This window comes from Eublepharis macularius, chromosome 5 (genome assembly GCF_028583425.1).
Source record: "Eublepharis macularius isolate TG4126 chromosome 5, MPM_Emac_v1.0, whole genome shotgun sequence".
NCBI lineage: Eukaryota > Metazoa > Chordata > Lepidosauria > Squamata > Eublepharidae > Eublepharis > Eublepharis macularius.
The window spans coordinates 44,042,244-44,066,492 of record NC_072794.1 but is presented as its reverse complement, the minus strand read 5'-3'; the positions used below and the strand labels follow the sequence as shown (position 1 = coordinate 44,066,492).

At 40.2% G+C, this 24,249-nt stretch overlaps 1 protein-coding gene across 2 annotated transcripts in view; it reads left to right on the top strand.

Moving 5' to 3' along the window:
- Nucleotides 1-23,697, top strand: part of EEIG2 (EEIG family member 2) — a 50,397-nt gene extending 26,700 nt beyond the window's left edge. For both annotated transcript variants that reach the window (XM_054981902.1, XM_054981903.1), the window contains exons 3-11: nucleotides 1,144-1,173; nucleotides 1,596-1,712; nucleotides 3,276-3,322; nucleotides 12,665-12,771; nucleotides 14,947-15,042; nucleotides 15,720-15,909; nucleotides 15,998-16,125; nucleotides 18,830-18,899; nucleotides 21,034-23,697. In XM_054981902.1, the coding sequence (XP_054837877.1) occupies nucleotides 1,144-1,173; nucleotides 1,596-1,712; nucleotides 3,276-3,322; nucleotides 12,665-12,771; nucleotides 14,947-15,042; nucleotides 15,720-15,909; nucleotides 15,998-16,125; nucleotides 18,830-18,899; nucleotides 21,034-21,076 (828 nt within the window). In that variant the 3' untranslated portion in view covers nucleotides 21,077-23,697. The remainder of the gene's footprint in view (nucleotides 1-1,143; nucleotides 1,174-1,595; nucleotides 1,713-3,275; nucleotides 3,323-12,664; nucleotides 12,772-14,946; nucleotides 15,043-15,719; nucleotides 15,910-15,997; nucleotides 16,126-18,829; nucleotides 18,900-21,033) is intronic.
- Nucleotides 23,698-24,249: the final 552 nt, after the last annotated feature.

Here is a 24,249-nt window from a genome sequence, read left to right as displayed (position 1 = left end):
TCTTCGGAAAGGAGGGGAATGCTAGGGGGGAAGGAAGGAGCTGAGAGGAGGATGGAGAAACCAATCACCTTGAAGTGACCTGCGGGGGGGCAGGGGCAAAATAGAAGGCAGCGGGGGGGGGGGTGAATGAAAGGAAAATTTCGCACAATTGAAAAAGCCAACTCAAAACCGCATTGAGAAAAACATTGGGAAATAAGCACAGGCAGAAAATTTCAAGAGAAGCCATGAAATTGCCACACTGAAATCTGAAGAGGGAGTTAAGCATGTGGAATTCAGGGGGAAAACCCCAAAGCGGTATGGGGCCAGAACCAGCAAAAATCATCCATGCAGAAAAGACTATAAATAGCTAATTGGGCTTTTGTTGACAGAATTCTCCAGAAGAGGATTTTAGTGAGATTTCTGTATGTCTGTGTATATGACAGCTTTCAAAGCATTTCGTGGTATTCTGATTAGTTGAAATCTGATTCCCTTATGTCACATGTATTCATTTATGCTTGGGAAATGCTTAAAAGTCTCATTTTTCTTGCATGCATAATATCATCCATAGGGCTAAATTTGTATCTTTATATGTTTAGATTGCTTGCCAGAATAAAATAATTAATCTTTATTTCAATAAAGTCAAATAACTCTATGAAGTCTCTGTGTGCTTGCTGAAAAGGGTTTAGACACAGAACTCATGTAAAATTTTGTACTGAAAGAATTTGCTCTCTCATCGAGTCTTATCTATAACAGATCCTTATGAGGCCTCTGAAGCTGCTTGGTTGGAAGAAAAATCTTGCAAAATTAAGTGGTTCAGACTCTCTTAAAGGGAGAGAATTAATGACTTTGTTACAGGGTCCCAAGTCCTTACCTCCTGAGGGTGGAGGGTTCTGTTCCTTCTGTTGTAGCCTTAACCAGACTAGAGAGAATTAATAATTATGTGTTTTAACTCCATTTGATAATACTGATAATAAAAAAGGGACAAAAAATGTATTGTTTGATGACTTGGGGTAAGAGCACTTTCTATAAGATTTTTTAATAAGATTTTATAAGATTTTCTCAAAAGTCAGTAGTATTCCATATGTATAGCTAGTAATGTACATGTGGCACACCATGTTATTAGGAAAGGAGGAATGATAAAGCCAAGACTGTTTGTTCTTTCAGGAACTAAAAGGCGGGAAGGCTTATGCAAAGGTAAGAAGTAATCCCACCAGCTAAATATTTTTCTTTCCTTACTTTGGAAGTCAAGTTTGATTTGTTGTTATAAAAAGGGATAATGACTAATCACAATTGCCTGTAGACATACTAATTGTATAGAATTGCTTCATGTTGAGTATCTTTTGTCTAGTCCCTTCAGCTAGCACCTTGACACTGTGCCCAGCTTTGCCCATTTAGCAGAATATTTATTTTCTACTCTTCTTATGAGAAACTACTCTGAGGGAGTGATCTTAAGGAGGTCTACTCAAAAGTAGTTCCCATGTTTTTTCAGTGGAGCTTACTCCCTGGAAAGCATCCTTAAGATTGCAACCAGATCTGCAAAGCATGTAATTAAATACTAAGAGTCTAAACTGTTGCATCTCTTGCATCTTCTGATTGTTCTGTCTCTTTGTCAATAGCTGGGTTTTGCAGACCTCAACCTGGCAGAGTTTGCTGGATCAGGAAATACCACTCGTCGCTGTTTACTGGAAGGTTATGATACCAAAAACACAAGGCAGGATAATTCGATTCTCAAAGTAATTTTTTTGGGTGTTGTTTCTTTTTTTAAATGTTTCAGTGTTTAAAACCAGAAGAGCATTTCTTTTAAATTTTGAGCAGAAGAACAAAGCATGGCACCCATTTAACAAGGCTGTACATCTTTTCTAAACATTGACAAGAGAGCTCAAATATTAGATTGCCAAAATATGAGTATTCCAGTAGGAATTCAGAACTAGATGTTCAGGCATAATGCAGAGAAAATCGTGACAGCGGAAAGTTATTGAAAGAGCTTTATGTAAATGTATTCATGCAAATAGGATGAAAGTAAACTGATGAGAAAATTAATTAATTTCTAGGGTAGCTCTTTAGTTTATTGTTAAGGAGAATTTTGCCAGCTTTGCCATCAGTCATGGATTGTGATAAAGGAAACAGGGAGCACGTGTTAATCTTCTGCCTTCTGAATTGTGCCAGAGAAATCCACACTACATTGCATTTTGGAGCAATAATATTTGCTTATTCCAAGTCCCATTCTATCTGAAAAAGCTTGTATAATTTGATCTTTGTTAAACTGGTGATTGTTTTGATAGATAGATTTTTTAAAAGTCATAGAAACAGCAAAACTGTTGCATCTTAGCCCAACAGAAGCAAACTGAAGCAAGAGAATTGCTTGTGCTTGTGGCTGAGTACTGCTTTGTTCTGTTCTGTGGTGTTTCCCCACTGGCTGAAACCTGTGACTGGCTGCTATGAATGACACTTGTTCAGTTGAGGTAAATTGCAACAGTGTTGCTTGGTTTGGGTGGAATGGGTGTGATTCTCTACTGTGATATTGGCCACCTTGCTTCATTTTTATCCTGGGAGGTGGGATTCCATTCCCTTGCTTCAGTTTGCTTTTATTGGGCTAAGTTGCAACAGAGCCCCTTGCTTCTACTTAGTTTGAGTGGAATGGACATGATTCTCTGATGTGATGTTGGTTGTCTTGCTTCACTTTGGTTCTGGAGGGATTCGATTCCTGAGCTTCAGTTTGGTTCTGTTGGGCTTTCTCTGGGATTAGCTCAGTTTGCATTTGAGAGTGTGCCTTGGCTGTGGCAGCCTTGCCCCAGTGTGTTTCTGCAATGGGAGTCAGCTTTGACTTCCTATAAGAAGTAATGGAGTGGCTTCAGAGGCCCATAGACTTGGTCTCCAGGGTCCAATCTTCCTGAAACTTGGGGGGGGGGGTCTTTAAAGGACAGGAAGGCATAGGTCTGCAAATTTGGTGGAGTTTGGTTGAAAAATGACTCCCCCCAACCTACTGGATAGCTCCTAGAGTGATTTTCTGATAGAAAACAATGGCTGATTTTTTACTAAAAATTCAGTAAAAATTTGGGATACTTGTGTTTTTTATTCAAAATACCCAGATTTTACCAAATCGGCCAAAATTCAGTATTTAATCCAAATTCCCAACCGAACTGCAGACCCCTGATGTGCTTTCCTGGCAGTTACCTTGTCCATCATCTCATCAGTCCTGTGAAATCAGCCATTAGCATGCAAATAATCTGACTTGTGCATTTCCCCATTTCATACTTTCTGGGATTTTAATTCTGATTTTTTCCCTTAATTCTCAGATGTTGATCAGTATGCAGCTGATGTCTGGAGACCCATGTTTTAAAACGTAAGTTTACATATGCAAGTGAGATTTCAGTTCCCACGTTAATAAATTGTTGCTGGAATTCTTTGATACATGTTGTGAAAAGAAATTGTATTTTTATCAAATTTCTATGATTGTTGAATATGAACAGACAGTTAGGTGCCATTTTGGTTCCTTTCATATAGGTCAACTCTTTGCAGACAGCTGTACTCTTTGTGAAACATTTACTATTAAAGTATAATTTGAGTGCAGGCAGGAATGGAGATTTGGGGAAGTGTCATCCTTGATGGATGCTAGCGTATCACCCCAGTCCATGAAACTTCAGGGCCAGTAGGACATACACACAGTGCTGTAAATTTAATGGTCCTAGTGCACAAATATATATTTTTAGCTGCCGCATGGGGATTCCTTTGAACTAAAGGACAGGGTTATCCTTGAATTGCTGGATTTGTTCCCAGTATAGCAAATTCTGAACTCATTTGGACATATGGACACATTTGGACACCACTTTGGTGGTCTGTGTAATTCAAAGAAGCTGTTTCCTGCCCAGAAAGTAGATTTATTGTGGCATAAACTTTTGTCATGCATCAGATGTATGATGTGTGTCAGTTGCCTAGTTTATATATCAAAATCAAAAAGAGTCCAGTAGCACCTTTAAGACTAACCAATTTTATTGTAGCATAAGCTTTCGAGAATCACAGTATTCTTCGTCAGATGCATGGAGGGCAAAAAGAAACTGGTCAGATACAGAGGAGGAGAGGGGAGGGCGGAGTAGATGCAAACAGTTCCTTCTGATATGGAGATGCAAACAGCTCCTTCTGATATGGAGATCAGTTTGCTTCTGTAGAGGAAATCAGTTACTTTTGATAATGAGATAACCATTCATAGTCCCTATTCAGTCCCAGCTTGACAGAGTCAAATTTACATATGAATTCCAATTCAGCAGCTTCCCGTTGGATTTTGTTTTTGAAAGGTTTCTGTTGAACTACAGCGACCTTTAAGTCTTTGATGGAATGTCCTGGTAGATTGAAGTGTTCTCCCACTGGTTTCTGGACGTTGCCATTTCTAATGTCAGATTTGTGTCCATGTATTCTTTTGCGTAGAGGTTGGCTGGTTTGTCCAATGTACAGAGCAGATGGACATTGTTGGCACATGAGGGCATATATCACATTGGAGGATGAGCAGCTGTAAGAGCCAGAGACAGTGTAGTTGATGCCATTGGGTCCTGTAATTGTATTTCCTGGGTAGATATAAGGGCAGAGCTGGCATCTGGGTCTGTTGCAGGGCCTGGTACCTGTGCTGGTGACTCTGCTAGCCGATTCATGATTGTAAGTGAGAAGTCGTTTAAGGTTGGGGGGCTGTCTGTAGGCAAGGAGAGGTCTTCCACCCAGGGCTTCTGAGAGAGAGGTATCATTTTCCAGGATGGGTGTAGCTCACTGATGATACGTTGGATGGGTTTGAGCTGGGAACTATAGGTGACAACCAGTGGTGTTCTGCTGTTAGTTCCTTTAGGTTTGTCCTGGAGCAGGCTGTTTCTGGGTACTAGTCTGGCCCTGTTGATTTGTTTCCTCACTTCATTTGGTGGGTACTGTAGCCCCCAAAATGCTTGTTGTAAATCTCTTTAAGTGGGAGTCCTGATCAAGAGCATTGGAGCAGATACGGTTGTAATGTAAGGCTTGGCTGTAGACAATAGACCGAGTGGTATGTTTAGGGTGGTAGCTGGAGGCATGTAGATATGAGTATCGGTCTGTGGGTTTCCAGTATAAGGTGGTATTTATTCATCCATTATGTAGTTGTACAGTGGTGTCCAGGAAGTGTACCTGTTGTGTAGTGGTCCAGGCTCAGGTTGGTAGTAGGGTGAAAGTTGTTGAAGTCCTGATGAAATCTCTCAAGGGCTTCCTTCCCATGGGTCCAAATGATGAAAATGTCATCCAAGAATCTTTAGTAGTGGTTCCAGTGGATGGGAGCTGAGGAAGCGTTGCTCCAAGTCCTCCATGAATATGTAAATTTGACTCTGTCAAGCTGGGACTGAATAGGGACTATGAATGGTTATCTCATTATCAAAAGTAACTGATTTCCTCTACAGAAGCAAACTGATCTCCATATCAGAAGGAGCTGTTTGCATCTCCATATCAGAAGGAACTGTTTGCATCTACTCCGCCCTCCCCTCTCCTCCTCTATATCTGAGCAGTTTCTTTTTGCCCTCCATGCATCTGACGAAGAGAACTGTGATTCTCGAAAGCTTATGCTACAATAAAATTGGTTAGTCTTAAAGGTGCTACTGGACTCTTTTTGATTTTGCTACTACAGACTAACACGGCTAACTGCTCTGGATCTAGTGTATATATATGATGATAAGAACACAAAACTCCTGCGGTAAGAATTAAGGTATTTAAAGTGCACCGTGCAAATAAGCAATTTCAATGTATGATGTAAACACTACTTACATCTCAATCCAGTACAAAATAGACAATGCAATAAATCTTACATAAAGTGAAACTTGTGATGCCTCTCGGGAGCTGCTGAGGAGAGAATCATACTGGATTTACCATTTAAATACTGTTACCCCCAGAGGCTTAAATCAAGCATTAGATCTCTCTTGTTATCTTTGAAGGATGTTCATCCCCAGCAATGTACCTTTAAAATGCATGTGGTTAAACGAGGTAATCTGCAGGGCTTATTATAAAAGATAAGGGAGTGTCCTCCCTCACTACCGATGTTGTATCGGGGAACCCATTGTGGATGTTGATTGTGGAGAAAGGAATACACTGGAAGGCCAGACATGTGAGTATTTATTAACTGGCATTAACTGGCAGTATGATAATCATAATACTTATGAGGATTGTATATTTTAGGGCAAATTGGCTGGATTTGAACCCTCTTGATAAAGCCCTGCGAAACAGGAGAATTGCTAGCGCCTGTTGAGTGGTTCTCAGCAGCTTTTGGACCCTGTCTGCACCTACGTTGGTGGCCCTCCTCTACAGCGTTGCCTCATCAGTTCTTATCGAGAAGAACAGAGGATTAAAAACCATCCTGCAGAGGCTCTGAGGACTGTGCCACACCCCAGTAGAGTAGTGGAAGGACACTCCGTACTCTCTTGAAATTTTGGAATTTCAATATTGTGGAAGGAACTTTTCATTGCATTGTTGCACTTTGTAAGAATTGTATATGCATCTTGCATTTACACTTTATGTAAGATTTATTGCGTTGTCTATTTTGTACTGGACTGAGTTTTAAGTAGTGTTTACATCATACATTGAAATTGCTTATTTGCGCGGTGCACTTTAAATACCTTAATTCTTACTGCAGGAGTTTTGTGTTCTTATCATCCTGGTTGGTACTCCACGGCATCCCTCCTTTTAGTAGTACTAGTGTGTATATATATAGCTGCCGCACCCATACATATGAACATAAAGGAAAACAAACAGTAAAATAGTGGCATCAAAAAACAATGAAATGGTAGGTGTACGGCCTGTGACATTTCTAAACAATGCTGAAGCGTATACAGGGTAAGCATGGTGACCTTTCACAATAGCAGCAGTAGATGGTAACAGTAATCTTGTTCGTTCGTGAAACTAATTTAATACCAATAATTGCACATGTTCTCTTATCACGGAGGCATGATTTTAGATTAAAGTTAATTGTGGTGATCTGTTGGAGGTGACCTTAATAAAAAGGGAACAGCTGCTCTATATGGTTTGACTCTTAATGAAAAAATCGGACAGGAGGAAATGCAATTGAACAGAGGTGTTATTTGTAATTTATTTCTTCCTACAAAGGCAGTTCTCCAACTTTTTTTTTCTGCGAGTTTGGTAATTTAAATAAGAATCTTTTACATGCTCTTTTAAGACACTATAAAGAATAACTTCCAATAAGTACATTTTTCTTTTCTCGATTCTGTTATTTCAGCAGGTCCCAGTAGACTAGCTGCTCCTTTTTTATTGTGCCCCCCCCCCGCCTTATGATCACTAACCCACTTTTTGGCACTGGCAGTTATTAGAGCTGTTAACATATATTCAAGATATTATGTGCACACTTCTTGGTTGCTGTGTCATTTGTATGTGTTCTCCTTTCCCAGCTTCAGCAGAAGTAACAAGTCCTCTCCTGTCTGAATCTTGAAATGTTTTTAGCTCAGAAGAGTTCAGTGTGCAGTCTAGATTGGTTTTGTGTGTCTGTAATTTGAACAAAACTAGGAATTTGCATATGTATATGTAAGGTTATGAGAGTTGTCTTACATATTTGTTTGGATAAAATGTCTTTAATGAAGAAAAATCAAGCATGCTGGGACAGAGTCTGATCTCAGTTGTGGATATGTGATGGGTGAAAATGTAGCTTGCTTGTTGAACTGACATCTAGCATATCAATACGTCTTAAAACAGTTTCCAGTTAGGCTTTCTTAGCAGCAAAGCATTAGCAAAATAAATGCACAGGGACATAAAAACAGCAGGTTGGGAAAGATGCTGTTGTCTTTCAGTGTTTGGCCTTTAGCTATGGGAGTGTAATAGCTGTACATGTTTGTTACTCTGTATGCTGTACCAAAAGGAAAAATGTGGTTAGGCTGAATTTCTAGACTAATGAGGTATTTTGCAATGAGTCATGTGGCTTGGCAAGCACTTTAATTGTAGCAGTGCAGCTGGAAGGCTTTTATTATCATCAGCCATGCTGCAAAAGTTAAATGTAGGCAGCACAAAACAAAACAGTGTTATATTGCAGCCGTGCATACATTCTTCATCATAAATAATGCTGTTTTTCTAATGTGTTTCTTTTAAGTTAGTGCCACTGAAGACACACTTCCCAGGGTCTTGTAGCAAGTTCTGGCTCCGTAATCAGTTTATCTATATATGTAGACATGTATTTGTCATATTTTAAGATGCACACTTGAAAATATTTTCAACCTGTGTCTAAAAATACAATGTGTGGGGAGTCCCTAAACTGATCAAGAACAGGTCTGACATGGAGGGTTGGGGTCCAAAGTCGAGCAGAGAGCCTGCCATTAACCAGAGGTGCTTGGCCCATCCACTCTCACCAAGGAGCAGGAGCAAAGCCCCTTCAACATTCCAATTCCCTATTTCCCAGTGGGAGAGTCACCTGGAAGAAGCAGAGTGAACTTCTTATATGAGACAACCATGCTCCATTGTTTTCCGCCAGGCACTCCTCCCATCAAGAAATGGCGAGTTATCCTAGGGAGCAAAATGAGCCTTGGTCGAGTGCAAATGAGCTAAAGGGGTGATCAAACCTCCACCCAAATCCACTTTGACCCATAGGTGAGGGTGGGAGACAGAGAGAAAGCCAGTCCATAAGTTATTAAATACAAAAGTAATGTTTATTAAGCTCACACCAAAGAAATCTAAAAGCACTTAATTTATTCCACACATACCCATCCATACAAAATAGGGTCCCCAGGTGATTGCTTGCAATTGGGAGGAGGTGGCAAACCGCCTGGCAATTACCTCCGGAAGTGATTTATTTATTTTTTTTTATTTTTTTATTTTATCATATTTATATTCTGCCCTCCGCGCAAGCAGGCTCAGGGCGGATGCCATTGTGCTAGCTGCGGGAGTGCTCTTACGCTTTGTGCAGGGCTGATTTTAGTCCCAAACAAACCAATTCTTAATGAATTGGCCCTGCACAAAGTGCAGTACTCCCATGGCCAGTGTGATGACATCACTTATGGAAGTGACATCATCACATGCACATACATGAAGCGGAAAAAGCCCAGTAAGTACTGGGGGGGGGGCGCCTACTGGTTGCCTGGAGACCTGGTACCCCTAATACAAACTCATACTCAGGCATGCCTCCATATAAACCTAGGCCAGCTTTAGATACAGCTGATATAATTCAAATTGGAGAATCCCCAGTGGTAGTAAAGGAGATTCTGCCTCTCCCTTGCCCTTTGCTTGGTTTTACGTTCCTTTTATGTCTCAGTTTCTACATGATTTCCACCCTCCTCTTTTCTAGAAATGGGGTGGGAATCTGCCAGATCCACACAGATGGTGTCACAGCTTTCCTGGAAAAATGGCCTGTTTCAGACAGCCTGGTGAAAACATACCCTTTCCCTCATCAGAAGGTTGTGGTGGGCCAATTCCAGAGATTTGGTGGGGCCTGATCCAGGCTGTTCTTCAGTATTTGGCCAGAGATTACTTAGCACAATAGTCAAGATACCACTGTAGAAGGGCTGAGGAGGGGGAGGCAGTCATGCACACAATGTCCCTTTGAGTTCCTTACAAAATGGGAAAGCAACTTCTTGCTTTAGCAGCTTGTGTTCCCTGCACACAGTGGAACACTCTTCTGCTTCTTGTAGCTTGTGTTTGCACAGCTTTCAAGTGGACACAATCAAACTCAGCCACACTCACTCATGCGTTTGTACCTTCAACCAAGCATTCCATAAAACAAAGATCAGCTAAGAACGCAAACATTGCATGTTGACTTTCTAAAAGCATATTTAAATCAAATGTTGATAACGTCAAAATGGCATACATTTGGTAATACTAGTTTCTCACACTAGTACAATTGTCACAGGGTCTTATAGGACATTCTTCCGTTTCCTGATGGAAGAGATGTTGGAGGAAGGCAGTAAGACAGTGAGCAAGTGCCAACCTCTGTCTCCCCCAGACAACTCTCCCACCCAGAAATGGTAGATTGATTTCCCAGAGGCCCTGAGATACGAGAGAGGATTTTGGGGCAACCTCCTAATTCCTGGTAGGACAGGTGCTGGAGGGAGTGAAGTAGCAACCCTCTGGCACTCTTAGCCCTGCCCTGCTGACCCCACAAGGAAAGGAGAAAGAGAGTATATTACACACATGCATGTTACTTGACGGAGCAAGTGGTGGAGGAGGGTGGACATATGCTTAGCAAGAGCAGCCATTGGAGGACTTTTTGCCTGGTGCTGATAAAGTATATTTACATTCCTATAAAAACTATAGTTTGGTAGAAATAACATAATTGTTGCACTCATCTTCTTGTTCTTGCTTCTCTTAGCATTGTGTAAGCCATTTTGTGACTTGTGATTTTGTAGTGGTAGACAGCGAGCTCTCACGACGATCAGTGTTTATATACTACATCTTAATCTTAGCTGTTATTCAGTCAACCACTCTTCCCCCTTCTTTAAAAACAATATTTCTAATTTACAATACAAATAATTAAGTTCAGAACTGAAATCTTAGTTTTGTTCAATCTGAAAGCTACTCTCTTATAGAATTACTTGTTGAAAAAGGCCTACCTTTATTTTGAGTCCAATATATTAGCACATCATTGGGCAGCATCATTATTCATAGTTATCAGCCTTTCCTCAGCCTTGCCTTTCCTCCATAAATTCTGTTTTGGTAAACAACATGTTAAAAGAGAACAAATACCTTTTTTATCTTAATTGGACATCTTAATTCCATCTTAGCTGTTTTTAAATGTGGAAGTGAGTATGTACACCTTTTGATAACTCTGAGCTCAAAATCTGATGTTAACTAGTTAACTTTATAAGCACAAAGGCTATTTGTTACCAACCCAGTCTTCACTGTTCTTTTCCAAATATTACTATGAAGTTTCTGTTGGGTGTGGCATTCTTTCCTCTACTGCCTGGTTCAATAACAGGGGCTGAGCAAAGGACTAGAGAGTCAGAAGCATGAGCCTTTGCCTAATGACTCACTCACCTGCAAGCTAAGATACAGGCAAAGTATCCCAGTATTTCACATACAGTCCACTCTTCTCTCCACCCCCTTAATGTGTAGAATCAACTGGAGGCAGAGATTTTCTTTTGGTTACTGAAGGAACTCTATGCCAGTTGCTGGTGGCAATGCCTTGCACACAGAAGTGTGCATTTTTAGGGCTTTTATGGGAAGAGGTTGTTTGCAAAATGTGTTATACTATCTATGTAGAGATGTCTTTGGGTTGGGGGCCAGATAGCAGTTGGGTATAGGTCCCAGATCTCTAGTTCCCTCTGTGCTGCTGTTAAAATGTGTTTCAAAAGTACCATGTGATCTTATTTAGCTAGTAGAAATAACCAACAGTACAAAAGAACTGTTTCACAAGTACAGCACACATTTTTAGAAGAGCCAGATGGCATTTGCTTCTAATTTCTCATAGTAATCAGTGTTTTGTAGATTTATTTAAATATCAGCTTCTCTGTGTAATGAGAGCACCTCATCCCCGATGCCTAACAAGGCAGCAAACGCTACAGCTGTACATACCTCCATTCATTCAGTAGCATGTGTGTTTATGTGCTGGTCCCATTGAGACAAATATGAACACGTAGAACAAATATGTAGCGCTTGCGAATCAAGCCCCCCTAAAGCCCCATTTTTGCTTGCTTGCCTCAGAACTACCCAACACGTAGCTGAAAGTCTGTATTTGGTTTGGAGGGTCACAAGTTGTACAGGCCTGGAATAGCAACTCATCCACTATGTGATTAGTTTATGAATGAGTGTGTGTTTAAATTGTGCCTTGCCTTATAAATTCACAATGCTTAATGATTTTCTCCTGAATAACTGTTAAGACTGTTCAGAGATCATTTATATGGAAAAGATAATTGGAGTATGTTTTGTGTCATATGAAAAGTTTAGATTTTTTATTGGCATAAAACAATGAAAAGTTTTAAACAGTAAAGCAAATAAAGCAGGGGGACATAGATGTAAAGTTCTTTTAAAAGATTTTTTAAATCGTTTTTTTATAAAGACAACAAATAAAATTCAAAAAAAGAAACAGCCACTGCCCGTAGCTTCATTTGGGTGAGTGTGTTGTCCTAAATGAAATATAGTTTTTTAATTTAAAAAATCTTAAAGTAGAAAAAGCAGGTATTCTGTTCACTTAGTATAGAAAATGCTATTATTTAATCCCCAGTTTTGTATGTAAGCTGTGGCTCATGAAAGCTCACACCCTACCACAAATTTTGTTAGTCTTGTAGGTGCTACTGGACTCTTGCTCTTTTCTACGGCTAACACGGCTATCCATCTTGATCTAATCAGCACAGTGTTAGAGAGATGACACATTTTCTGTTGATTGATACTAGTTTTAATATTTTATCTTTCTAGACATTTCATGTCTCCACCTTATGTTTAAAGCAGGGACATAAAATGATTAACTGTGAAGGTTAAAATGGAAAAATCATTGTGTTACAATTTATATTTGAAGTGCAGTCTAACTAAAATAACCACTCTTCTGTAAAGACTAATATATGGCCCAGTTGTCTCCCAAGACAGTTAATAATTGGACATTCAGTGGTTGATAATCTGCAAATCCAAAATGGATTTCCTAAACATGGGGAAAGATATTACATGGCTACTATTATAAATTTGTTTTCTAGACGCGCACACATGTGTGAAATCCTTGCCCCTCTCCAGTACAAACAGAGCCAGCATTAATTTGTCTTGTTTGCAGGCCTCCGTCCACAGCCATGTCTATATCGGTTGCTGGAGAACCAGAATCCCTACATGAAGACAGGAAAGGTGGAGAGAACATAAAAGCATCACATCTGAATGTATCAGGTTGGGAACCATGTTGTATGATTCTGCCTTTCCTTAGCGGTCTTACCGAAAATTGAAAGTCTTGATAAATAGACTGGATAAATCAGCGATGCTGGCCTCTCTTGATATTAAGCTGTATGGCAAAAAACAAAAGTTTTCATGATTAACATTCCCTGGGGAGAAAAAGGAAGGATGAAGAGGTATACATTAATGTCGATTTGTGCAAGCAGAGAAAGCTACTACCACTTCAGAATTGAGGCAGTTTGATGTTTGAAGAAGTATTTGAAAATTGAACTCCTCTTCTTTGCAAAGACCCTTGTGACATTTTCTGAGGTGAGTCCTCCACACTGCACTGAGGAGGCCAGAAGGAAGAATGTTCTAGGATAGCATTTGATTTGGATATGACAGCCTGTAGCTGGTAATTGTGGAATGAGGCAAACTTGACAGAGAGACAAGGTGGTTTTTCTTTTAAAAAATGAATGCAAACAAATTTACTTGATAAGCACAGTTATTATTAAACAGAGTTTATTAACCACTAAGACAGAGATAACAGGTTTCAGTTTTTAATTTCTAAATGCCAAGAAAACCCTTTCATAGTAGGCTATAAGAAGTTTGTTACAAACAAACAAGCACCCTGCTGCCAGCTTAGTAATGCCTTCTATGTTAATTTGAAGGGGACATTATGAAAAATCTGCTCCCTGTACAGGTCCCTATGCCTCTCTTCTGTAAAGCTACCTCTAATCTCTGACTGACAGCTTCCCACTGAAAACCTCAGCTGTCAGTCTTAACTGAATCTTGCTTCACAGCATTCATTTCTTAACGTATGTTGGAGCTCCTCTCTCATTGGCTGCTGTGTTGATTGGGAGGTTTTTACTCTTTTTTTCCTCACATTTTCTGTCCAGTTGAGCAGCTCATGTGTTCATGTTGATGATTTGTTCAGTGTGTTTGGTTTGCAGTCAGCTGCTTCAAGAAGGTCTTGCAGAGATGAGATAGAAATTAACTAAATACATTCAAAATAAACAGAATGCTGAGTAGTTTTGTGTGTGCCCACTGGCAGTATTCACCATGGCAGGTGGCTGGGTAGCTGCTGTTGATGCATGCTCACAACTTACTGACTTGCTTGATCATTATATGTCCCAGGGTCATCATGGGCATGCCATACATTGGCATTTGCATAGGGGACAGCATTCAGTGCATGGCCCCGTGGTCAGAATTATTTAATCATGCTGTACTTGGGAGTCAGGCAGGGAGAGGCTGGAAACAGAGAGAGAAGGCATGCAGGTTGCCCCTATCCCAGAAGGATCAAGATAATTAAAGCATGCCTTTTTAAGTAATTTTTTTTGTGAGATACATTGGGCATGCATATGAGGGAGGGGGACAGCCATGGCAAAGCAGTACAAGAATATGCATGTGAAAAGCCTGCAGGGTCACATAAGAGGCCAAAATCATGTGCCTGAAATCACCTGTAAAAATAACTTGCACCTTATCAGCTTTACATGTACAGAGCACAGTTGACTTTAGCCATCTGCATGGCACTGATAAAAGATGTGGTTGGTGCTATCTATTCACCTAACCAAGACACATGTAAAAATACAGATAACTATCAAGAGAAATTATCTTTGTTCCCCTGTTGTAATAATTTGTGTTTCTTCAGTGAAGCATTCTGTCTCCATTCCAGCTCTTGATCATTCTAAAAAAACACATCAGGAAAATAAAACCATCAACTGCACACACAAATATTTGGAAAAAACTGTCAGTTTTCACCAGTCCACTCATATGCTTTGTTGAGATACAGTGTAATGCGTTAGAATATTGAGTTACCTGCTGAAGAGATAAAATAATAATAGTAGTAATAGTAATAATAATAGTAACAACAACAACAACCGATTTATATACCGCCCTTCAGGACAACTTAATGCCCACTCAGAGCAGTTTACAAAGTTGTTATTATCCCCACAACAAAACACCCTGTGAGGTGGGTGGGGCTGAGAGAGCTCCAAGGTCACCCAGCTGGCTTCAAGTGGAAGAGTGGGGAATCAAACCCGGCTCTCCAGATTAGAGTCCCACGTTCTTAACCACTACACCAAACTTGCTCTCAATAAGCGAATGTGTACACTGTCATTATTGGGTATAGTGGAGCGCATTCATTTGAAGGAATAACTCTGCAACTGTGTTGCTTGACTTCCTTTTTTGCAGATCTTGCATCAAAAAGTGCTTCTATCCCAGATGAACTTGGAGCATGTGGACATTCTAGGACATCCAGCTATGCAAGCCAGCAGTCAAAAGTGTCAGGTAGGAGATATTATAGATGTGATTGACTATGTACACTAGTTCTCATGGATCTGCAAACGTAAGCAATAATAGCGAAAAATTAAAAGGGCGAATATCTTGATTTTTTGCATATCTCTGGAATGTGTTTGGTAATAATATTATGTGAAAATCTTTTTAAAAAAATGTTTATGAATTATGAGAATATTAGGTAAAGTTGTCTTCCCATCTGTACCTTTAACAGAATTTTGGTTCATAGAATTTAATTAGATGAGACTTTTTTTACCACATCTCTATGCTGGGAAAAAAAATAATATTCTGAATTTCTGTGTCTCAAACTGATATTCAAAGGCACAGGAGCAGTATAAAAACGTTTTTTAAAAGAACAAGTAGCAACTTACCAGAAGGGAAATGTATACTAGGAAGTGAAATAAGGCAATATCCATTCATGAAATGAAATGTCAGCATTTAAAAGAGCAAATCCTAAGGTCAGCCAATGCTGCTGAGTCATCAAGAAGCATGGAAGATGTGGTGAGTCATTAGTAGATGAGATGAAGTCTCTAAATGAATCTCAGCTATTTAGGGTATAGTTATATGAATAAAAGTTGTATGTTCAAGATAGGATAGAAATGGGAATCCTGCTCTTCACAGAGGTACAATTGATTGACACCAAATTAATGTGGTTCTGAATTGTTTTCTAGGTTACAGCACCTGCCATTCCAGATCATCCAGCATCTCTGATCTCTGCCATAAGAGAAATACCTCTGCAGGAAGTACATCAACAGGTATAGGCAGTATTCTAGAACCATGTGAAGAGACTGAGTCCAAAAAAAATGATGATGATGATTTAGAGGTGCCCCTGAAAGATGCAGCCTCAGAAAAATTCAACAGGTATAACATAATTTTTCCATTTTTGCTTAAGTATTTTTAAATAAATGTACAGAATTATGCTGTAATCTAAAACTTTAAAATGTTTCAGACATCCAGTGAAACAGGATTCTGTAGAGTCACAGCTGAAGAGGGTTGATGCTACCAGAGTTGATGCAGATGATGTTGTTGAAAAAATATTGCAGAGTCAAGACTTCAGTTTGGACTCAAGTGCAGAAGGTTCGTAATGTGCAAGTGAACCTGAACTATAAGTGCAGAGATAATCATTAGGGCAAAAAAATAATAATTTAATGTATATTTTGATAAAGTATGAAGTGACAGGGACAGACCAAGAAATAAGATGTATTCCATGCTAGGAATCAGCAGGAAAGGGAATTAGAATAAAATGACAGGTTACAAGTCTCTTATTTAAGTCTTTGGCGAGGCCACTTCTAGCATACTGTATACAGTTGAGGCCACTACATCTCAAAAAGGATATTAAAGAACTGAGGAAAGTGCAGAAAAGGGCAACCAAAATCCAACAGGGCTACTCTTGTGTTCTTAAAATTGGTGACAGGTTCTTGCTTGACAGCTACAAGCCTCTCCCTTCTTAACTATTTAGGTCTGGATCCCCATAACAGTTCTAGGGGAAATCACTAGGTGCTTAATACACGTTGAGCAGTCCAGAAAAAATGCTTAATGAAAAGCTCAAAATTGTGTAGAAAATCTGTTGTCCTGTTTGCCTGAGGCAGGCAAGAATCAAGGCAGAGAGAGAGCAAGCAGTGAGAGTATTTATAGGAGTGCCTGCAGCTGTAGCAGTGGCCTGGAGTTTGCATACACTCACATCTGGAACTTGTCCAGAATCCTGCAAAACCTTATGGTGGATCTAGGTCTCCAGATGCCTCATGGTCAGCAGAGGCACCTGGGATAGCTAGTTGCACACTCCTTTCTCTGGGCTGTATTTCTGTTTGGGCTTTCTGTCTTCCCTGCTCTCAGAGACCTGGGGGTGACCATGGGGTCCTTGACACTCAGCCACTCCTTCATGGGTCCCTCAGCAATCTCAGGTTCTGATGGTGGGCTCCTCCTTCTGAGAACAAAACTGCATGAGATGAATTACAGACATACAACACGTGAATGCACTTACATATGTTTCTCCATTGCTTTCCTGTTCACTTGCACACCGCGGTCACACTGCACTCGATCTGCACTCAATCCCGTGCTTGGACTGAGATGTATTTCTGCCCCATACCTCCCAGACGAAAGATGGTATCCCATGATGCACCTTCTCTTTGCACATGCTCAAACCTTTCTCTGTAGCTTTTCTGACAGACTTGTTTACTCAGTTGGACACATCAGGGGGAAAAAACCCTGCCAGGTTTCGGGGGGGGGGGGGGCTAAAAAACGGGGGTTCCACACCTCTGCTGAGATCTTGCAGCTCGGCCTGCCAGGAAGGAGGGGGGCATCTGTGCAAAGGGGGGTGGGCAATCCCCACTTCGGGAGCCAGGGTGGGGTTTCTTGCTGTCAGCCAGAATCAACTCTTTCCTGCCTGGAGGTGCCCCAACCACCTCCAATCTCCATTATTCCCTATGGAGAAAACTATGGGGGCTATCCTGGGGGATGGGGGTGGCATTTTGCAAAATAAATCTACCAAATTTTCAGCGGACCTACAGCTAACTGCCCTCTAAAGACTCCTAAAGTTTCAGGGAGATTTGACCTTTGGGAGCCATTTTATACCCCCCCAGGTGCCCTATTGCATGAAAAAACTGACAGCAACTGGAGAAACACATAGATCATGCCTTCCCCAGGGTCTGATCTTCATGAAACTGGGAGGGGGGGTTAGGAGTAGGTCCCATACAAACCCCAACCCCCTAGATAGCTCCCTAGTTTTCCCATAGGGAATAATGGAGATTGGACTTGGCTGGGGGCACCTTCTTTGGGGGGCCATAAAATGGCCTCCCGAAGTCTAATCTTCATGAAACATGGGGGTCTTTAGAAAACAGCTGGTGGTTGGTCCCTAGCAAATTTGGTAAAATTTGGTCCTAAAATGCCCCCCACAGACCCCCAGAAAGTCCCAAATTGCATTTCCTATTTGGAAACAATGGCCAAATTTTACCTAATTTGCTCTGTATTGTCAAGCCAAATTGGAGAATGAATACCCTTCCATGCCCTGTCCTTTTCAGGTTCATGTATCTGGCGTGTTTCTGAGCTTTACTCAGATGCTTCATGTTGCCACAATCTTTCTTCCCACCTCCTCATCTCGACCAAAGACATGGCATGGGGAGGAGGAGGAAGAAGTTAAGGGGGGAGGAAGGTGCAAGAAGTAGAAGTAGGGAGGCGGCAGCATCAACTCGAAAATGGGAGAATTTAAAACATGCAAGATTAAAAGCAAAACAATTTGGGTGTAAGCCAGAACTAAGGGCAAAAAGAGGGGAGAGGGAAGTGGAAGCCGCCCAAAATCGATGCTCTGCAATGGCGACTCACTGATTATGACTATGAACACTTGCAACCGTGACTATGCCAACACATGCACGGACTAAGGCTACAGGACACATGTTCATCTGGGGTAAAATGGACACGGGCAGGTAGAAACAGACTTGATTCTAGACACTTGCACAACCTCTTGTAATTTGTCTTCTCTTGTTCAGCTCTGAGCCTCCCAGGCTTCTGGTCCAGTAGCCATAGCTGGCCACAAATTCCCTGACATTGGGGGTTCCAGGGCCCAAGCAGCTAAGGGTCCACCATGGTTTTGTCCTCCCATGGGATCTACCACCCTGGTGTCCTCATCCTCTGATGAGGAATCCTCAGGCCCATTCCCAACATTTGTTGTCTGTGTACAAATTATTTTTAGTGCTAGAGACTGTAAATAAAATTCTAGAGTCAACATCTACCCGAAACAATACAAACAATATTCTGCATTTTAACTTTGTTTTGTTGCCCTTTTCAGAGGAAGGGTTAAGACTCTTTGTTGGTCCTGGAGGAAGTACTGCCTTTGGAAGCCATCATTTACCTAATAGGTATGTCTTTTAATGCTACCTAGGGAAGATAATATCAAGTTCTATCTATGATAGAGTAAGCACTGGGGGGAAAAAATGAGTATGCTGCAGTGCCAAAAAAGCCACTCCCTAGGCCATACTGCCACACTGTTGTAATCTTAATTTCAGTTTTTCTTGCCCTGCTCCATTTCATTGGGTAAGAAAACTCAAATCCACTATCATGACACACTCTGCATGTGACATTCCTGCAGCCCCTTCTGACCCCCAGAAAGATGAAACCTGTGATTGCAAGATCCATAAAGAGGAACATTACAGGTCAGTGGGCTGGAGCCAGGAGGGACAAGGGAATGAAACTGACCGTTCACAGCCCAGCAGAGTATGCAGAAGAGGAGGGAGTGTGATGGACAGGAGGCCGCCCTGCCCTCAAAATGAAAAACAGCTACTCAACTGTTTCATCCCTGAGCCTATGGGAGTGCCAATAACCTTTCTGAGCGGGGAGGGAATGTTGCAGCAGCAGTTCAATTTGTCGCTGCATCAGGGACAGCAGTCAATGATTTAGCTCTACCTCTGGGAGAGGACAGAGTACCCAGAGTGAGACTCATCTCTGGAGATGAGCAGACGTGGTACCATTTAGTGTGACTCTTGGGAAAGGGCAGGCTGGTGTGGGTGGAATCGTGTGTGTGAGAGGATTCAACCTGGTAGTCAGGCAGTGAAAGCCTGTTTGTAACTTCAAGAATTAAAAGGAATTTGAATCACATGAAGACATAGCTTTGTCATGGATATGGCTAGAATTATAGGGGAACAAGAAAGTTATTCAAGACACCTGTACATATAGAAACAGGTATAGATAGGCCATGAATAAAACAACCTTGGCGAGAGGCATAAACAGTAGAGTTACACAGTTGTATTGCCATGTGTAGATTAGAATGATAGGAATGTCTAACTTCAATGAAGCTGGCAATATTATGTACTGGTGGTGGGCCAAAAGATATTCAGATGTATGAGAAACTTGTAATCACTAATTCTACATAGACTTTGTGAATACAAAAAGTAGCAACCATGAACCTAGCTATTGTTATACATTTCAAGATGATGTTTCTAATATGGACAATCTTGTTTGGGTGTGAAAACATAAGTTACCCAAGAATTTGAGTCTTTGAAACAGCTATTGTTAAGAAAAGGTTCTGAAACCTTATGAATATGACAAGCTAAACTGATAGCAAGCTTCTTCTTTGAAATGGCTCCTTGCCTGTAATCTTCTTACCTTTGGGTAAGATACCCTTTGGACTCACGTAATTGCTCTCCTTAATGATGATGATATTTGTTATAATGGATGGTATGATTTTCTGTTGACTGAGTTGTTATGAAGTATGATAAGTAGGCATATTGTAATACTAAAAGAATAAAAAGGAAGCAGAGACTCCATAATTGTATTACTTCTGTACTATACCCAGTAACGAACCAAAGGCGTTATCTGTGGCACACCTTTGGCCAGGAGTTAAATGATTTCATATAGGAAAACTAATTAAACACTCAGGGCTTCTTAACTGCATACCTGTATCTGAATCAGGTCTGACTAGAGTCATCTAGAACAGCATGTGCAAGTTTAAGTGCCTCAGCCAGGCTTGTCCTGTGACTGGAGACCTGGGCAGCTGTTCTGTTCTTCAAAAACCACCTGCACATAAATAAATCTTCGTTGTTTTGTTCAGCCTCCTGACTCCATGATCGCCATAATTTCCAAGAACAATACAAAAATTACCTCACAACAGCAAACCCAAAGCTCACTACTTGTAAGAACATCAAGCAACTGAGGAAATTTACATTGGAAAACAAACCTAGTTCCCAAACTTATAGAAGGCTGTATGGGTCACCTCAGATGAATGAAAAGTCCTGTCAATTTCATCCCCTTGTCCTTCACTTCAGCTTTCCACAGCCCACACAGCTGTGGGCGTTGCAGTTCTGGGAATGATTTTTCTGGGGTCAGAAAGGTCTGCAGGAACAGAGAGGATTGCCGGAAAACTTCACATTTTATTCAGTGTGACAGGATACCATGCTTTTGTATCTTGTAAAATTTAGTTCTGCTGTATGTATTAAAATCCTGTTCCAGTCTGTGCTGTCTGCTTTCTGGTAATAACTTTTTAAATTGATCTTTCAGAGTGGGATCTGGAGCATATGAACAAGTAGTTATTAAACGCTAGAAGAACTGGACTGAAATGACACACTAATTCTTGGGAGTTGCAGAATTTGCTTCATTCCAAATATTGTTGAAGATGGGCTCTCCTGAAATGCTAGTTTGCAGTTGCCTAGAGTTTTGAGTTTGCCGTATTGAAAATGCCTTCTTCTGTGTCTGCAGTGACAATTTTTATCACCTTCTGATAATTTGTGAACCAATGTGAGAGTTACCTGATGTTGGTGAATTTATTGCTTTGTTCTGTGTTAATCAAATTTCCCTTTTTGGAAATGGGGCAAATGATACATAATTGAACATAGTATGTTGAAATTACTCGTATGTGTGAAATTGCATTCAACAGTGTGCTCTGTTTGCTACTCGGGTTTTTTTAAGCCTTGAAAGTAAGTCTTGGTCACGAAGCATCTGTTTCAGCCTGGGTTTTTTCCTAGAGTTAATCTTACCTTTTTTGTATTCGCTGATTGTTTCTGTCAGAACACAACGTAATATGGGAACTGCTGGTTCAAGAAAATGCAAGCCAGTTGAACTTATGGGAAGTAAGATTAAATACTGTTACAGATGATCATAACTTTAAGGCCAAGTTGCACGGGAGAAGGGGGTAGTCTATTGTTTTAAAGGCACGACGGACTCTGGCAAGATTTATTAAGATATGCATACACTGATTACTGGTTACAGTAAAGCATTCAGTGCCAACAGGGATACTTTGTGACCTTAAAACTATTTTTCAATATTATAAGGTTGCATTGACTGATGCTTGGTCCATACAAAAAATAAGCTACATCTTTAGGAGCTTATTAAGAACATTTGACTTCATAGGCTATTCTGTGGTGAAAATCTGGGAGCATGTAGCAGTATGATGTTTAGCTCATAGAGTATTAAAATGAATTGTTTAACAATCAAAAGAGTGCCTTGTTCCTGAGGGGGTGGGGAAGTGCGCTAAACTATTTTTATGAAGCTAAGAACAACCAGTGAACAGCTGACTGAAAACTACGTCCACTTTTCTACATCCAAGAAAAGCACTTTATGCAGCAATTTTTTTCATCAAATCTGAAAATCAAACTTTTTCTCTTTGTTAGAAGATTGCTGACTTGGGCCCAGTATGAATGAGGTGCAACCATAGGCATATTAATTTACTTGTGAAGTTGCACCCTGCAATTTGCATCACATTCAAAAGGCATTTGCCTTATTCAGGGTTGTACATGCGCATGTACAGGCCAGCACATGCAGCAAGCCACCTCTTAAATGTGGAAGAAGCTTAGCTGCATACTACTGGCTCACACTGAAAAAGGACTTCATTTATGTCCGTTATTTCACTGAGTTCTTCTTGAACAGCTTTTGCTGGTTTCAGTGGAACTTATGCTGGGATTTGTGTCCAGTATTTAAAGATTTGCACAAATGAAATAGTGCAGTATATCTCTGCATTTATTCAGAATTTTTCCCTCTAGCAAACTTATTTTCTAATACTGTACAACCCGTATTATTTTTGTGAAGGAATTTTCTGGGCAGAAAACTGCCAACAACTCAGGAGGGTTATTAGCTGTTAGTAATTTGCCTTTGATGTCATTACGGTTGGTTACTGGAATTGATCAGTATGTTTCAAAACAAGTTGGGGTATGTTAAATTAAACTACACTTATTTTTACATACAGTGAATGGAACAGCTGATGTTTTTAGTGGTTTCCTGAAATCAGTCAGTGGTCCATTTCTTTTTGAAGAATATAATGGAAGTCTTAAGCTAAATGAAGAAAATTGTTTTACATTTGTGATTTAGTTTTATAAATGTGCATATTGGTGAACTGTTTTTAATTTAAATCATACATGTGAGCTATTAAAATTAGAACCTTTCCTTCTTTATTATGGTATCCACAAATAACTTACTGCTTTATAAGCATTTTATTGAAATGTTAAGTTTCAGCACAAGAAAAGTCATTTTTAGATTCTGCTGTTAAAATAATGTAGAAGGAATGCAGATTAGTTTTGAAACAAATTGTTGAGCAAAACTGAACTTACCATCAGCGTATTTAGCTTTTTAAAAGATCGCTAAGGGATAATGTTAGAATTTAAGGAAAGTTGCCGGTTTCTGAAAAATGTCAATACAAGATGTCTGATTTAGGGAGACAAGTTGGCATGAGGGGAGAAAAACTAAAACTGATTTTAGGTCACTTAACTCAGTATAAGAAATGGTCATGTTACTTTTAAAGAAAAGCGTGTTTACAGTCTGTAGTGTTGTAATACAATCAGCTAGATGTTCCAATGTTTATGGTTGTGCATTCAAATGCAATGATGGTTATTTCCTGTGAAAATACACATTGCCAGATAGTTGAATTGTAGGAAGATAATTGGCGTCTTGTACCCATCACGTTATTAGTTTTTTTTCCAAAGTCCACATGCAAGTTCAAAAAGTCAATGAAATGTCCGAATGATTATCATGTACTTTTGTCAACTTAACCATTTTCATGAAGTGATTCCGTTTGTGTCCCTCTACAACATGGAAAATGACCTTCATATTTTAAATGGCATTTCCTTCTGTACAGTAATATCCTAAATTGCTAATTCTTTAAGCCCAATTTTTTTTACCATAATATACTTGATGTAAAAGAAATGATCTTAAAAACTCAATAAAAAACTTTAACTGCTAGTCATGTGTGCTACTTTTCAAAATCTTTCAGGCTTTACAAATGGTAGTGTCATGTCCTTTTATGAAACAGAAAGAGGAATACATATTGTATTTCTTTTAAAATCTCTGAACATGTAAGAACAGTAATTTCTCCACTTCTCACCCAAGTATAAGCACAGCATGAAAAAAGCCAAGGAGATGGCTGTTTAGGTAGTTGAACTGCCCATTTTCAGTTGTTTGTTGTTTTGCAGAACTGAAACATTAAGAAGCCCCAAGATAGTGTGCCTCTGTTCTTTGGGTCTAATGCTTTTGACCAGAAGTGTGCCATGTGGGGTTACAGAATTAAATCCCATGATTTCTCATGCTAAGCTAGGAAAGGCCTGTAAGTTTAAAAAATAAATTCTATGAGTCGGGGACTGGCAAGGACTTCAAGGGAACAAACTAATTTTCCTCTCCCCCACACTGTCATCTTTCCCTGTTTCCCCATTGCTTCTCTCCCTCCCACCTTTGTCTGCCCATCTTCTCTTTCTCCCCTACAGCCCATTTGTGTTGTGCCAACTGAGCTGG